At 43.8% G+C, this 18,058-nt stretch overlaps 1 protein-coding gene across 2 annotated transcripts in view; it reads right to left on the minus strand.

Annotated features, from left to right (window-relative positions):
- Positions 1-1,377: 1,377 nt before the first annotated feature.
- The window catches only part of LOC124040811 (heparan sulfate glucosamine 3-O-sulfotransferase 1-like), a 31,232-nt gene continuing 14,551 nt past the window's right edge, over positions 1,378-18,058 (minus strand). Inside the window, exons 2-3 of one of the 2 annotated variants that reach the window (XM_046357913.1) lie at positions 2,787-2,857; positions 1,378-2,626 (exon numbers count right to left, since the gene is read on the minus strand). In XM_046357913.1, coding sequence (XP_046213869.1) covers positions 1,763-2,626; positions 2,787-2,857 — 935 coding nt within the window. In that variant the 3' untranslated portion in view covers positions 1,378-1,762. Of the gene's footprint in view, positions 2,858-18,058 lie in introns of those variants that run through there. The other variant, XM_046357914.1, reaches the window with a different exon arrangement.

Raw genomic sequence — 18,058 nt, forward strand, 5'->3', positions numbered from 1 at the left:
GTGGTGAAGCAGCGGTCGAGACGCTGGAGCATCAGTTGATAGAGGAATATATCCCAGACACGGTTATTCATTGATCTGGCAGTGAGTTTGTATTAGAAACCCTGTGAAATGCCTTTCCCTCTTACAAGCATGCAAATGAGTAATGAAAAGAACATAAATCTAGCAATTTTATACAAAACATTTATAGAGCTAGGATTTCCTCAAAACGTACACAAAGTGTGACACACCAGGCCCGTGTCTACAGGCAGACAAGGGGTTGGTGTGTGGGTGCTGGGCGGGCTGGAAGCATGTACACACACGGCTGAGATGGCTCGGTGACCTGGACAGGGCCTCCTCCTTGTGGAGGCAGGGCACGGTGTTCTCTTCCAGGTGAACAGGCACATGAAACATACGCGATGGGGCAGGCCCCAGTGAGGCCTTGGCAAGGGTCACCGGGTCCGTGTCACAGCCTCTTCACCTGCACCACTTACAAGGGGAACCCTTGAAAGAGCATGTCCAGACACATCACCTCATATTATTCCTGAAGGACCTATATGCCCCCTAGTGAAGACATACGGTAATAACATCCCTTGTTCCAGTACAGCAATGAAAAATTACTTTTGAAACACTACCAGTCAAAATAGAACACTGATTATTCTGAGAGCATGTGCTGGATGGAACCTTAGAACAAGACTACAGTTGAATACACTAATGGACATATCAATAAACACAATAAAGTATCAGTAAATGTGAGATGGTAAGATTGAGTGTAAAAACATTGGCTCCTATTTTTAGTGTGGACCGACCAACACAACCCTTTATTCCTGCTGGCCAGGGAAAAGCCACCAGCATCGATGTCTGTCACCCCTGGGGTGGGAGAACTTATTTAGCCTCTGTCAGAGCCAGCAGACAGAAGGGAGATCACATAATCATCAGTGGTCTCCCTGGCTTCACCTGCACTTTAAAGCCTAAATCAACAAGGATAATAATCCTGATGAAAATATTAATGGCTACTCTTCTGTTTATGTTGAACTCCAGTGAGAACGTCTACAATACATATGATTTACTGGCTGCCTCTACAGCCTGATCAAACTGTTGAACACTTAACAGTGCTAAAATACAGGAAGAGCTCAGACTTCAGCTTGCTGACTCTCGTGATTCGGCCCCTTTTGCTGCAGGCACTACCTTCAATGTCCAAACCATTAGTGATTTCTGTAATGCTAAAGTGGCGCTCTAGGGCAACCATTTCCCTTGCATTAATGTCCTACTTCCACTGCAGTGAAACAAAGGCTTATCCTAATGCCTCAGTCTACCTCAGCATGCTCCCTAAACAACTCCGGTTAGGATCTGGAGGGCAGCACAAAGAACCAAAAGGAGAAACGGATCCCGTTCCACATGTACATTTTTAAAGCAGAACAATTTATTATCAAGTACAAGAATATCAAACAAAGCAGAAAAAAAATCCATCAGGTTCACAAAATTGTTTTGCCACAATCTGCGTCACTTTTGTTCGGTACAGTACAGAGAATGACTTATCAAGATTGCCGATTTTTCCACCTTAGCTTATATTTTAAGTTCTTGCTTTATTTTGTAAATGTGGAACTGCGCTGCTGACACCAGAGCAGAGTAAAAGGCGATTGACAGGAGTGTTTGGGTGTCAAGAGTTCGTAAAGTGCTTTTGCCCCTTTAATACTGGTCAGTCAGTCCTTAAACAGGGCAATGGTTCCGAAGTCTTCTGTGGGCCAGGAGAAACTAGTCCACATAGGAAGAGGGGTGCCCCGCCTTACTGCCAGTCAAAGGAGCGCTTCACCAGGCGGTAGAAGTTACGATTGTGCTCCCGGAGGTAGGAGCGTAGCTGTTGCAGCACGGTACTGTTGACGGCCGGGTGGGGACGCCCTTTGGACTCGTGCAGGCAGCGTTCTCGCCCCTCACTCCGGATGCAGAAGAACCCCTTGGTCTGGTTGAAGTAGAAGTTGGACGACATTATCCTGGGGGGCAGGTTGAGGAAACGCTCTACTTTCTGCAGCTCGGGAAGGGGGTCCCGGATCAAAGTGTCCCCATCGACGATGTGGATCTGCTCCAGAGGGAAGTGGCGCAGCCAGTTCCTCATATGCACGTCGTAGAAGCTACGCTGGATGGCCTTGTAGCGGGTGTTGAGCGCTCCGCTGCGCACCAGCAGATTCTCAATGGCCTGCACTGGCTTGTGGTTCTCCAGGCGGTTGAAGTAGACCTGGGTGTAGTCTGAGACGACGCGTTCAGTTGGGTCCCGCAGGATCAGCAGCAGCTTGATGGAGGAGTTCATGGCACGGATGCGCTCTGGCGCCAGGGAAGAGGTGAAATAGCCTGGCGTCTTCTCCACTGTGATCTGGTGCGGGTAGGAATAGGGCATCAGCTCACGGTACCAGTCAAAGCCCTTGGCGTAGTTCTCGTCCCAGTCGAAGAAGTGCACCTCTGTGGCGGCGGCAGCGACCTCAGGGTGGATATCTAGCATCTCCAGCAGGGCGCGTGTCCCCCCCTTGCGCACCCCAATGATGATGCTGTGGGGGGCATGTTTGCTAGTCCCCGGGGGTGGAGACAGAGTGACATTGGCAGTGACTCCAGGGCCCAGATCCAGACTCTGAACAAACTCCAATGGGGCAGCATAAGTCTGGAGAACCAGGAGGAACACCGACACCAACAAGCAGGCCATGGTGAGGGAGGATGACGAGAAGAGAAAAATAGAGGAGAGGGGATGGTCAGAGAGACAGGAGAGCAGTGGATCAGGTTTAGCTGTGGATCAGAGCCATCTCTTTGTGATCAAAGCTCACATGAACAGAGCTGCTGTCTTCGTCTGCCATCGAGCATGAGGAGGAGAAATCACAGCCAGTCCAGAGCACATCTGCAGAGACAGAAGGAAGAAAAATGTACTTAGGTCTTCCCATTTGATTATCATGAAAAGCTAGCATAGCCCAAAGGCAATTTCTCTAACCTGGCAAAGCTTTCCAGTAATTAATAGAATACAAGTCTGTCTCAAGTGTTCTCTCTTTTCGTTATTATTATTCATCTCACTCGGTTTCAAATGTTTTCCTTCCATCTCCCCCTCGTCTCTCTCCTTTCCGTATCAGGAGTCACTTGTTTTAATTATATGGTGTAATTTCACTGGCTGAAAAATATTTAGATCTCTCAGCCACATTTGTGGGATGAACTATGCAAGTGTCTGGCTCTGGGCCAAAACATAGGCCACACTACTTAAATGTTGTTTTACCGGGGGTCATAATCCTCACTCAAATCAATACACTTAACCTTCAACCGGGAACATTTCAATGAAGACAGCAGGGGTAAGTGTAAAGGACAAAGTGTGACTGTAGAAATAAGAAGAGCTTTTAAGTTCTGGATACTGTACCTTCTGATTTTCTATACATGTGAAGCAAGATCAAAAACAAGACCAAGAGAACTAGGACAGGAGGACTTGGATTGAAAAATACTGGATAGACTCTGAACAGCCATAACATTTCAGTCCTCCTGACCTTATGTCTTCCCAAATGCTTTCATCAGGGAAACAAACTACGGGAGAGGTCGATTCCTCCATGCAAGTCAAAATAACTGCTCTGTTGCATAAACATTAAATACCAGCAAAAGGTCATGGTAAGGCTCTCTAAATAAACTCCCAGAATCATTATCCGGCTGAAAATAGGCTTCCCTGCTGGGAAGAAAAAAAAACCCAGCATAGGCTGGTCATGCTGGTGACCAGCCGCTACCGTGTTATGGACACTGGTAGTCTCTCGTGGAAAGACTACGTAAACATAAATGGTACCATAGATCTGTCACGATACGTGATGCGTGAGATCCAGTAGTATTAGTTCCGGTGTTAGTTTTTTTTCCGCCACTGGTTATTTGGACAAAAATAAATTTAAAATTATTATTATATATATCACAAGCATACCAGTCATGCTGGTCACCAGCAAAACTAGCATCAATTCAGCTTGCAAAGTTATGTTTTATTCCTATTGGGATCCAGTCAAAGTGGGGATATCCAAGAATCGGAACGTGTATTCACCCACAATCTGCATTCAGAATGACAGCCAGGCTTAGAAAGATTTAGAAATACCTAAACCATCTAAAACAGGAACAACCATTTCAGCAATGGTTGCAATAAGTCCTAACAGATTGGATTAGTTTAGAAAAATATATATGTTAATCATGTTTGTGTAGCATAAGATTGAATTAATTCAATGTATACGCAAAAGAAAAAGGTGGAAAAGTACCAAATTGTCATACTTGAGTACAAGTAAGACACCTTAAAAGACTCAAGTAAGAGTCACACAGTAAAATACTACTTGAGTAAAAGTATTTGGTTTTAAATGTACGTAAAAGTATAAATCATTTTAAAATGTCTTATATTAAGCAAACCAGAAGACACATTTTTCTGTTTTTTAATTTACGGACAGCCAGGGTCAACACTCAGACATCTCTTACAAATGAAGCATTTGTGTTTAGTGAGTCTGCCAGATCAGAGGTAGCAGGGATGACCAGGGATGTTCTCTTGATAAGTGAGTGAATTAGACAATTTTCCTGTCCTGCTAAGCATTCAAAATGTAACGAGTACTTTTGGGTGTCAGGGAAAATTGTAAGAAGTAAAAAAGCACATTATTTTCATTAGGAATGTAGTGGAGTAAAAGTTAAAGTTCTCAAAAATATAAATAGTAAAGTACAGATACCCCCCCAAAATGACTTAAGTAGTACTTTAAAGTATTTTTTACTTAAAGTACTTTACACCACTGCTAAAAATATATTGAAACAAACTATTCTAAAAAGCTAACGGCAATAGACCATGCTGGTAAATATGATAATGATTTACATTTAAGACATTTAGTAGGACGCTCTTATCCACAGCGACTTACAGGACAAATTAGAGTTAAATGACTTGCTCAAAAGGTACAAGTAGATTTTTCACCTAGTTGGCTCAGGGATTCGAACCAGTGACCTTTGGTTACTGGCTCCACGCTTTTTACCGCTAGGCTACCTGGGCATGGTTTTGCAGACCAGCTTGACCATGCTGGACTAGCATAGATCAGCTTGGTCACCAGCATCACCTGCATAAGCTCGTCACCAGCATCACCAGCTGAAGCATCATGCTGGTCAGACCACCTTGACCTGCTAGACCATGCTGGTCAGACCAGCTAGACCAGCATGGTCACCAGCATACGCTGGTCACCAGCATCACTAGCTTGACCAGCTAGTCAGCCAGCCTAACCATCTAAACCATTCTGGTCAACTAGTATAACCAGCTAGACCATGCTGGTCAGTCCAGCATCCAATCAGCACTGACCATACTGGACCAGTTTCAAATATATGCTGGTCTATGCAGTTGTTTTTCTTCTTCAGCAGGGTTGTTGACAGAATATGACTTTACTCCACCCACTTTGCTGTTGCCCAATATTAAAATCAACCACTAGCATGGCCATGAATGAATAAGCAGAAAGTGATTGTTAAAGAACAGCCACAGCTCACTCTGGATTAAGCTCTCTAGGTAGCTAAGGACTTGGGCAATGTATAGGGCTGTGGCTAGGTAGCTAAGGGCTTGGGCAATGTATAGGGCTGTGGCTAGGTAGCTAAGCGCTTGGGCAATGTATAGGGCTGTGGCTAGGTAGCTAAGCGCTTGGGCAATGTATAGGGCTGTGGCTAGGTAGCTAAGCGCTTGGGCAATGTATAGGGCTGTGGCTAGGTAGCTAAGCGCTTGGGCAATGTATAGGGCTGTGGCTAGGTAGCTAAGCGCTTGGGCAATGTATAGGGCTGTGGCTAGGTAGCTAAGCACTTGGGCAATGTATAGGGCTGTGGCTAGGTAGCTAAGCGCTTGGGCAATGTATAGGGCTGTGGCTAGGTAGCTAAGCGCTTGGGCAATGTATAACCCCACCTCTTTAAGGAATACCTAGGATAGGTTAAGTAATCCCTCTCACCCCACCCCCCTAAGTTTTAGATGCACTATTGTTAAGTGACTGTCCCACTGGATGTCATAAGGTGAATGCACCAATTTGTAAGTCGCTCTGGATAAGAGCGTCTGCTAAATGACTTAAATGTAAATGTAAAATGTACTAGGTAGCTAAGCGCATGGGCAATGTATAGGGCTGTGGCTAGGTAGCTAAGAGCTTGGGCAATGTATAGAGCCGTGGCTCGATATGATGTTTGGGACTCGGAGTAGGTATGGCCGCTGGGGCAGGGGCTAGGTATGGGGACTGGGTTTAGGGAATGCAGCCCTGGGGGCTGGACCTGCCCTGCAGCACTGTGGGTAGAGGAAAAGGTGCTCTACTGTAAACGTCTGTGCAGGGAGCCACTTATGCGCTGTGACAGGCGAGCTTGCCTGTCAGTGTTTCAATAGTGGAGAGCTGCCAAGTCCAATGCTAACAGCCAGGCGCGCTTCCTGTCTTATCCAATTCCCCTCGCTCCCTCTCAGCACACCGTCACCTGGAATGAGCCATTGTTTCAAATCCCGCTGGGCCGCAATGCTTTATTCAAGACGTGATGCATATCTTCATGGCTTTTTTTCCGTCACACAGCTGCCCGGCACACGATCTCAGTATCTGGGAGAGCATTTAACTAAAACTATTGACTGAATACTGAGGGAGAGAGAAAGGGAGTACTGGCAGGTTACAGACAAGACAATGGCATTGATTTATAGTCCCGAACTAGGTAAGAGGTCACGTTGTAGTTGGCTGAGTAAAACAACTACGATAAAATATACAGTGCCTTCGGAAAGTTCAGACCCCTAGACTTTTTCCACGTTGTTACATTACAGCCTTATTCTAAAATGGATTAAATAACACAATTTCCTCAGCAATCTATACACAATACACCATAATGACAAAGAAAAAACAGGTTTTTAAAAACTTTTGCACATTAAAAAGAAAAATACCTTATTTACATAAGTATTCAGACCCTTTGCTATGAGACTTGAAATTGAGGTCAGGTGCATCCGGTTTCCATTGATCATCTTTGAGAGGTTTCTACAATTTGATTGGAGTCCACCTGATTTAAATTCAATTGTTTTGGACAGGATTTGGAAAGGCACACCTGTCTATATAAAGGTCCCACAGTTGACAGTGCATGTCAGAGAAAAGAAACCAAGCCATGAGGTTGAAAGGATTGTCCATTGAGCTCCCAGAGGATTGTGTCGAGGCACAAAACTGGGGAAGGGTACCAAAAAAAAATGTCTGCAGCATTGAAGGTCCCCAAGAACACAGTGGCCTCCATCATTCTTAAAAAGAAGAAGTTTGGACCCACTAAGACTCTTCCTAGAGCTGGCCGCCTGGTCAAGCTGACCAATCAGGGGAGAAGGGCCTAGGTCAAGGAGGTGACCAAGAACCCGATGGTCAATGACAGCTCTAGAGGTCCTCTGTGGAGACAGGATAACCTTCCAGAAGGCCAACCAGCTCTGCAGCTGGTTGGGCCTTTATGGTAGAATGGACAGACGGAAGCAACTCTTTAGTAAAAGGCACGACAGCCTGCTTGGAATTTGCCAAAAAGGAACCTAAAAACACTCAGAACATGAGAAATAAGATTCTCTAGTCTGATGAAACCAAGACTGAACTCTTTGGACTGAATGCCAAGCGTCACGTCTGGAGGAAACCTGACAACGTCCCTACGGTGAAGCATCATGCTGTGGGGATGTTTTTCAGCGGCAGGGAATGGGAGACTAGTCAGGATCGAGGCAAAGATTAATGGAGCAAAGCACAGAGAGATCCTTGATGAAAACCTGCCCAGGACCTCACTGTTAATTACGATAAATTAACTAATATATATATATTTTTTTGCCTTGTCATTATGGAATATTGTGTGTAAATTACAATTTAATTCAAAGCTGTAACGTAACAAAATGTGGAAAAAGTCAAGGGGTCTGAATACTTTCCGAAGGCACTAACTCTTAAGGCAAGTTAGTTTACTCGCCCTGAAAAAGAATGTGCTACAAACAGCTTCATGTTTTACATCTGCAATCGTTTAGCTATGCCTACATATGACAAATGACCCAACTATCACACACATACAGCACAATTCACTGACCTGTGATCTCATTTTACAGTTTGTCAGAGGCTGCAGACACTGTGGCTTATCTCATAGCATTACCACTGAGAGCCTGAGCCAGCGTAGCTCATGGTTCTACCCTACTATTCATCATCCTAGCAGGCACAGCGGGAGAAACAACAGGTTTTCTGCTCCACGGGAACCCAGCTCCCACTAATTACTCAAACCAGCCAGCCAGCTATATCTAAGGCAGGAGCCAGAACAAACCCTCATTCATATTCAGTGGGTTCCCCGTTCAGTAACATGTGGTGAGCAGCAGGTATTGTACTGCAGAGTTAGTTTTCTTAATGACACCTCAGTGGTCTGTTCATCCAGAACAATTATTGATTCTATGGAGCTTGATTACCAAACCCTTTGTACAATCAAAACAGTACCATTTTTGTGCCTGGTTCAGTTGCGGCGATTTACTATTGATATGTAGGTATGTAGAGATGCCCTCTTTTTCCACACACACACACACACACACACACACACACACGGCTCAGAATATCGGCTGGTATTGCGTGAATGTAATCCATGTGTTTGATACCATTCTATTCATTCTGTTCCAGCCATTACTATGAACCCGTTCGCCCCAGTTAAGGTGCCACCAGCCGCCTGTGACACACACACACACACACGCGCGCGCGCGCGCACACAAGCACTGTAACACACTGCACTTAGTGATGAGAAGACTCGTTCAGTCAAAAAAAAAATAGACTAATTTTGTTCATTTGAGTCGGTAACGCCCAGCGTATGCAGGACCCTCTACCGGTGAACTGAAAACTACAAAGAAACATAATTCTCTCGATCACATGCCGTTCACCATAAGGGGCTGATTGGAGCTGTCGTTTGTGACTGAGACTTGTAAAAGTGTGCTTTAAACAACGTACATTTATTGATTGCTAGGGATACAAATGAGATTATTTTTTAGTACATTTTAAACAAGGTGTAGTTGTGGCTGCAAACTGGACTAGATTGTGAACGACTAGGCGGAATTAATTACTTGATTGCCGTGAGGATGATTGCATTATTTGTGCAACATTATTTGCAAACTGCAGCACCCCAAACAATTAGTTCTTGAGTTCGAGTTTGTTGAGCAGAGGCCGTGTATGTTTTGGCTCTACAAAATGTCCATCATCATGTTATATTAATTGCACCATGTGATCAATTATCAGCTCTAAACATGTTTTTTTCATTCTCTATGCTGCCTGCAGCCTCATCTATTTTGCCTGTGCGCATATACAACCGTTGTTTGTCGGAGCACGTCTCCAGAGTCAGAGGGGCGCATATTAAAAACCCTGCTGTAGAATTCATTGAGGCCAGCAGGTCAAACTAAAACTAAAGACTCAAATGAAGGAGCCATTCAGAAAAACAAATCATGACACTAGTCTGTATAGAGAGTTGTCCATAAAAAACGAAAATCATTCGCAAACTGCATATCACTAACTGAACTGTGCTAGACTACACTAGTCGCACTGGCCCTTTCTGTGGGCCACTGGGCCGTACTGTGCCGGATGGCCCTCGGCCAGGCTCCAGGGGCCTGTTACCATGGTGAGGAATAGCCAAGCGGACCGGACGCCAGCGGAGTGTGGTGATAGATTATGTTGGGAGGTGGGACTCAAGCCCAATCAAAAACGCACCACCGCTCTTCTTGCGGAGGAGATGGAATGATCAAAACCAACTGCAGCTCACACACAGTGAGGTCAGGGCATGGAGCCATCCTTCCATCTTTCTTACGCTCCCCCCCCCCCATCTCGTTCATTCTGTTGTCACTGTCGTCTGCATAGCGAGATGTTACAAGACCTTAAACCCAGTGCCCATTCATCTACAGTACAAGCAGAAAGACTAATTGTCAGCTTTCTCCATTTCAAACGCACTCTCTTTTTCTCCCTCTTAGATGACTGATTACAACTTCAAAAACACACACACACGATGCCTTCATCGCGAAAGACCTGCAGTCCTTGACCCTAGGCTGGTTTACAGTTGGTCTATAGACATGTCTAAACAATTAGAATGTCTATTTTTTTTGATACCTTTGCTTTCAGGCCCACGTGGAAGGGATGGTATGGGGAGGGGGGTTCCTGGGTGGAGACATTTTGGATGGAAGGGAGGTTGGAGGCTCACTTTGTTAATGTTCCTTGACATACTAGGAAAGAACAATAAATATATTCTCTATTATATACACGCACACCAATACACTAGGTTCGCTAGGCAGCTAAAGTTAGCTAGGCTAGGTGTTACGGTTAGGGTGATGGTTAGGGTAAGGTCGTGGCGGGCTCCCGAGTGGCGCAGCAGTCTAAGGCACTGCATCACAGTGCAAGAGTAGTCACTACAGTCCCTGGTTCGATTCGAGGCTGTATCACATCCGGCCGTGATTGGGAGTCCCATAGGGAGGCGCACAATTGGCCCAGCGTGGTCCGGGTTTGGCCAGGGTAGGCCGTCATTGTAAATAACAATTTGTTCTTAACTGACTTGCATAATTAAATAAAGGTTACTTTTTTTTAAACAAGGTAGCATGCTAGTAGTTAAAGGGTTAGCTAACATGCTAGTTAAAATTTAGTAAGTAGTTGCAAAGTTAATATGTATCTAAAATGCTAAAGTTGTCCTTGTGAATCGAACCCGGAACGTTTGTAATTTACAGTGCTATTATTGTCTTAATTTAGAGTTTTACGGATGAGAAAATAAAACTTCTAATTTTCTGCACATGCTGGGGAATTGTTGCAATATTCAGGAGTGTTTTTAAAAATGTAACTAGGCAAGTCCGTTAAGAACAAATTCTTATTTTCAATGATGGCCTAGGAACAGTGGGTTAACTGCCTTGTTCAGGGGCAAAACAGATTTTTACCTTGTCAGCTTGGTGATTCGATCTGCCAACCTTTCGGTTACTGGCCAAACACTCTAACCACTAGGCTACCTGCCGCCCCAAAAGGGTACTTTGGTTTAGATGAGAAGTTGCTCACATAGTTGATTAACAGTTAGTTAAAAACATGCTTACTGACTACTGTGATATTTACTGAAATATTGCTGCTCAGCCAGAATGTAGAGTTGCCAAGCCATGGCCAAAGGTAAGACAATGTCAATGAAAAAGTAGAGTCTACAGACTCTTCTCAACTCCCACCAGTCTGAATAAGCCCTAAGCAACAGTATGAGCTAGAGCAATGGACTAGTAACCGAAAGGTTGTAAGATCAAAACCCCGAGATGACAAGGTAAAAATCTGTCGTTCTGCTCACTGTTCCTAAGGGAGTCATTGAAAATAAGAATTTATTGCAAACAGACCCGAAAGAAAGACTGGGTCGTGTTTATTAAGACCTTGAAGCAAAACATTTGTTTGTGCAACAGAAAACTGAAATTATATTTATGTCCAGGTTGTCCTTCCTTTTTTTTTTCTTCCCCCGTTTGGTTACTAATAAATATAACCCTGAACTCCTCGGTTGTTGTGGTTTACTGGATATTGCTACACTGACATATGCCACTAATGATGAATGTTTCAGAATACAGAAAAAAATAACATTTACACAGAACTCTATGGAGAAAATGTTAAGGGCACGTTAATTTCAATGTATGTGTCATTAAGCGCCAGAGAAAGAGTACAGTACAGAAGCTATTCAATAGCCCAGGTTCTTGCAACATTCCTTGTAGACACTCTTTTCCAGGGGCGGGAGGGGTTGGTAGGAGACTTGCTCGCTCATCAAATTGGCGTTAGACTCATGTATACCGTACCTACAGCACCCCCTGGTGGCCAGCAAGTAAACATCTGGCCATTTCTACCCACTTGGCAGCTAAACGATTTGCCAAATCAAAGTGTGTTAATCGCATACACAGCTCATCAAGTGTTACAGAGCGGGTGCAGCGAAATGCTTATGTCACTAGCTTCTGCCAATGCAGTAAGATGTCAAACAAGTACACAAATAATTCAATTGTGAAATAGACACAAAAGACACCAGAAATCAACAACGGCGGGAAGGAATCCAATTAACAATCCAAATAGCAGCAATCAAAATGCAATCTATACATATGTACACGGGGGAAATTTGCACAAGATATAGTACAACCAATATGTACAGCAGTATTAGAATGAGCTATATACAGTCTTTAGATAGCTACACGGACCGATGTCACCTTGCAACTTTATCAACCTTTTATTTCAACATTTGCACTCCCATGTACACACACACACACACACACACACACACACACACACACACACACACACACACACACACACACACACACACACTCACTCACTGTCACTCCAACGCAAATCTACCTCAATCTCTCCATTATCCCTGCACATGAACATGTGGTATTGAAATGAAAATATTTCCTGTATGTAGTATGCTTACTTGCCTACTTTGTGCATTTCATATTTTTCCAGTAATACATTGTTATTCATTATTGAATTGTTGGAAGTTTCAGTTAGCAAGAAAGGCATTTAACCGTACTTGTGCATGTGACAAAACATGAACTTAAATACAGTCTCCAGTGGTTCAATGTCTCTGTAACATGTGACAACAGTGTTGGCGGCGTGTGCGTATGATAGCTTGCGTGTGTGTTTTGTATGAGCGAGTGTGCATCACCTGGTAGACGACTGGTGATGGCTGTTCAACAGTCTGATGGCCTGTTAATATCAATAGGCCCTGAAATTAGTGATGAGCTTGGAGGTCACTATGGCGTTAAAAGCTGAGCTGCAGTCGATTAACAGCATTTCTCATATAGGTGTTCCTATTGTCCATGTGTAATAGGGCGGTGTGCAGTAGAGTGCGTCGGGTATGTTCCTTGACTAGCCTTTCAAGGCACTTCATGATGACAGAGTGCTACAGGGCGATTGTCATTTAGTTCAGTAGGCTTGCTTAGGTACAGGAACAATGGTGGCCATCTTGAAGTAAGCAGGGACGACAGAATGGGAAAGGGAGAGGTTGAGAATGTCCGTAAACACTCCAGCCAGCTGATCTACGCTTGCTCAGAGAACACGGCTTGGGATGCCTTTCCGGGCCGGCAGCCTTGCGAGGGTTCACACACTTGAAGGTACTACTCAAGTCGGCTACAGAGATCGGGAGCCCACAGTACTCGTCAGCAGTGGGGCCCCTGTCGGCGGCTCGGTGTCGTTTTCCTCGAAGAGGGGGGGGAAACAAAGAAAAAAAATGTGTTCCGCTTGTCTGGGAGTGAGGCGTCTGTGTCCACGATTGTCTGAAGTCCCTGCCACATGCATATTGTGTCAGACATAGTAGAATGTGTTTGTGAAATTCCAGGAGAATTTCTTACATTTTCTTTGTTAAAGTACCTGGCTACAATGAATGTGGCCTCAGGATATTCGGTTTCTGATTTGTTCAAAGTCCAGTGTAATTCATTGAGTGCCAGCATAGTGTCAGCTTGTGTGTGGTATTCCAGGTCAGGGGAACAGAAACTCTTGAGTGTTGGTACATTCCTACAATCACACCATGGGTTGTTAATCATGAAACACACTTCTGCTTTTAGCTTGATCAAGCACCTCCACTGTCAACAAAGTCTCGGTAAGGCAGAGTAAGTCACAGTCTCTCGTATCGCTCTGGTAGAAGATCCACGCTCTGAGCTCGCAAAGTTTTATTGTCCAGAGACTGTACATTAGCAAGTAGTATACTAGAAAGCCAAGGGTGGTTTGCCCTTTTCCTTAAAAATCGGACAAGAACTCCCGCTACCTTCCTCTTCTTTGGCGGTATCATTTTGGGAAAAAAGGCTTCCGTGATGAATGGAACTGGGGCTCCCGAGTGGCATAACAGTCTAAGGCACTGCTCTCAGTGCTAGAGGCTTCACTACAGGCCCTGGTTCGACTCCAGGCTGCATCACAACCGGCCGTGATTGGGAGTCACACAAGGTGGTGCAGAATTGGCCCAGCGTCATCCGGGTTAGGCAGTCATTGTAAATCAGAATTGGTTCTTAACCTTTTATTTAACTAGGCAAGTCAGTTAACTAAAAACTGCTGTAGTGCAGACAAAGGATCCAGCTCCGTAAAGTGGTGACCAATCTTCGATCTGATGTCCAGAAGTGCTTGTCGGTCATATTAAATTATACTAGAAACTTTCTGATCAAATAATGTAAAAAAAGAACACAAAAATAAACAATGACTGCAAAGTTCCCTGGGAGCTAGCAACATTGTCGGCACCATCTTGACAATGAACTTGTCACTCAACATTGTGTGAAACCTGGCTTGCCAGACTAGGAGTAATTCAGAGTAACCCAATAATTGATGCAAGCTTTGCTTCAACTCAAACCCACAAGCACTCCAACAACAAAACTTGATCCCAGTCTTCAAAACAACCAGCATCCCAAGATGTCCTTCACTCGATGAAGATGGTACCACACACACAGAAATATAAATCTTTTCATTCTATTTATAAAAAGGCACCACTTACGACAGCCTTCCCACATCTCCACTCCATATGCTAATTTTTGAATGACAACAGGCAGGGCGAAGGAAGAAAATCTTTGTTTTGGCTGAAATTGGGGAGCTGTTGGCAGCACGAGCTGGGAGAAAAGCGAGGAGCGGCAGCTATTAGGCTATTTCTGTAGCGCATGAGTAAGGCGACGACCTAATCCGCACCCACATGTCAGCGGAGTCGTTCATTGTGTGCTGCCGGTAAACTGCCATTAACTGGTACAGACACACATGCCCTCGGCGCAGACACTAATTGTGGTGTTTTAACTCTAATCTGGTGTTCTCTCTGGTTAAGTCTATGGCGGAGTGGCGCTCTTTCGTTCATTTAACTGTAGTCGGCTCGACTGCCGAGAGCAGCATCTACCATTTAGACACCCGTCTGCCCACCGCCATCTGTAGCTATCAGCATTTATGGCTGGAGCTCCGTGTGTGTTTGTGTGCGTGTGTACATGCATGTGCGCGCCTGTAATCAGAGTGCTCCCTGTGGACCACGATACATCCAAATGCCAGAAGGCAAATGGGGATAGCCTACAACACTTTAATAAATACAAGTATTTCCAATGAGTTTGCCACTAGCAAGTACTGACATTTTGTGTATTTGTGAAATGACTAGATACCCTGTCAGCAGTGGTGTAAAGTACTTAAGTAGCACTTGAAAGTATTTTCTACTGAAGTTTTTTTTTTTGGGGGGGGGGGGGTGTATGTATATTTTACATTCCTAAAGAAAATGTACTTTTTATTCCATACATTTTCCTTGACACCCAAAAGTGCTAGTTACATTTTGAATGCTTAGCAGGACGGGAAAAATGTCCAATTCACACAATTATTGAGAGAACATCCCTGTTCATCTCTACTGCCTCTGATCTGGCAGACTCACTAAACAAAAATGCTTTGTTTGTAAATTATGTCTGAGTGTTGGAGTGTGCCCCTGGCTATCTGTACATTTAAAAATCTCAAAATTGTGCCATCTGGTTTGCTTAATGAAAGGAATTTTAAATGATTTATACTTTTACCTTTAATAAAGTATATTTGAGCAACTGCATTTACTTGTTATACTTTAGTATATTTAAAATCAAATACTTTCAGACTTACTTTTGTAGTATTTTACTGGGTGACTGACTTGAGTAATATTCTATAAAAAAAAGGTATCTTCACCTTTACTCAAGTATGACAATTGGAGTACTTTTTCCTTCACTGACTGGCAGCCAATAAACATCCCTCACTCTGAAACAGTGGAGATATATGATAAACAGAAATGGATGACCGGTCTACCCAAAGCCATATATTTATCTGATATGGCTCTACCCTTCTTCAGCTTGAATATATGCATTGCTTTACCATATAATGTATTCTCTTTTCCACATTTTGCTGTGTTACAAAGTGGGATTTGTCATTACACAAAATACTCCAATGTCAAATTGGAAGGAAAAATCTAACATTTGTAAAAAAATATATATATTTTTAAAAATCATGATTTTTTTGTTGTTGTTTTATCTTGATTATAGAAGTATTCAACCCCGAGGGACTAAATTATAAATTCACCTTTGGCCATGATTACAGATGTGAGTCTTTCTGGGTAAGTCTAAGAGCTTTCCACACCTGGACTGTGAAACATTTACCCATTATTGTTTAATAAAATTGTCAAATTGGTTGTTGACCATTGCTTAAAAACAATTTAAGTATTGCCATAGATTTTCAAGCAGATTTAAGTCAAAACTAACTCAGCCACTCAGGGACATTCATAGTCTTCTTGGTAAGCAACTCCAGTGTACTATAGATTTGGCCTTGTGTTTTAGCTTATTGTTCTGCTGAATGGTAAATTCAGACATCTCCCAGTGTCTGGTGGAAAGCAGATTTTGCCTGTGCTTAGCTCCATACCGTTTCTTTTTTTGGACCTGAAAAATTCCCCCGTCCTTATCAACTACAAGCATACCCATAACATGATACAGCCACCACTATACTCGAAAAATATGGAGAGCGGTACTCAGTAATGTGTTGTATTGGATTTTGCGAGTAATTGAAAAACCTCCCTGGTCTTTGTGGTTGAATTTCATTTCGCGACTGAGGGATCTTACAGATAATTGCACGTGTGGGGTACAGAGATGAGGTAGTCATTCAAAAATCATGTCAGAAACACTAATTGTGCACAGACTGCACACAGTCCATGCAACTTATTATGGAACTTTAAGCACATTTTTACTCCTGAACTAATTTAGGCTTGCCATAACAATGGGATTGAATACTTATTGACTGAAGACATTTCAGCGTTTCATTTTTAACACAAATTTGTAAACATTTCTAAAAACAAAATTCCACTTTGACATTACAGGGTATTGTGTGTAGGCCAGTGAGACAACCTCAATTTCAATCCATTTTAAATCCAGGCTGGAACAACAAGAAACATTCGAGGGGTGTGAGTGAATACATTCGGAAGGCACTGCACATACACCCGGAGTTGCTTTGACATTTGTCAATGTCTGACGATTTACTCCGGGCATCAACTGACGTCGATTCCCTAAGAGGCATTCTGGCAGACAAAACAGGCCGACTTTACTCATCACCCCTGAATGAACGGCGACCGCTAATCAAAACCTACACCGACTCACTCAGGGAAGCAGTCCACAGTCGGTCAGATAGTGACACTGAGAAAGGCTCCAATCACAGAGTGGCCAGATGAGATTCATGCCATCTGCCAGTTCTGACAAAACAGCTAAGTGAGACAGAGACGCAAGCACGTGCACACAGAGACAAGGACACAGGCATGTGCACACAGACAACGTCGGTGACAAGCATGCCAGCACAAACACATTAGCTCATCGCGCATCTTTAAGTCGTTGCAAAGAGTCTGATGTCTGTTTCGGGCTTCCTCTTAAAGTCATCGGTCCGTAGTTCTTCTAAAAGTGAACACAAAAGCCGAGTCGGAGACAACCACCCTCTCCCGCCCGACTTAATTAAAACAAATTCACTTCTGCTTTCTCTCGCTCTCTTTTCCCTGTTCATTCTCTAGAAGGCTGAGCCTGGCTCTCTCTCCAGACTCTCCAGGCCTCCCACAAGCTGCAATACACACATACATTATGGATTAATTACTTCATCAAATAAAAAGCAGGGCATCTTGTGATAAACTGCAGGGATACTTTTCATCGTTGATGAGGCCTATCTGATGAATAGTTTAACGAGGGAACTATAGCAGGGCCTGTTTAGTGCTGACAACGTTTTCACTGCAAGCGGGAAGACTGCAGAAAGGCGTAAGACCGATCGGAGACTCACATAATCACTTTAGCGAATGCGTTTTTTGTTTATCGTCAGTCCGTTTGTTTATCCACCACATCCAACCCACTCTGTTCACCGTCTGCGCAGAGCAAGAGAGTATGTGCATGATCTAGGATCAGTTAAGCCTTCTGTATCATCATGTACAACGAGTGTACAAAACTGCTCTTTCCATGACAGACTGAGCAGGTGAATTCCGGCTGAAAGCTATGGTCCCTTATCGGACGTCACCTGTTGAATCCACATCAAATGGGGCAGACGGGTTAAAGAAAGAATTGTACGCCTCGAGACACGGGTTGTGTATGTGTGCCATTCAGAGGGCGAATGAGCAAGAGAAAAAAACAAAAGTAAGTGCCTTTGAA

Source organism: Oncorhynchus gorbuscha, linkage group LG08 (assembly GCF_021184085.1).
Source record: "Oncorhynchus gorbuscha isolate QuinsamMale2020 ecotype Even-year linkage group LG08, OgorEven_v1.0, whole genome shotgun sequence".
NCBI lineage: Eukaryota > Metazoa > Chordata > Actinopteri > Salmoniformes > Salmonidae > Oncorhynchus > Oncorhynchus gorbuscha.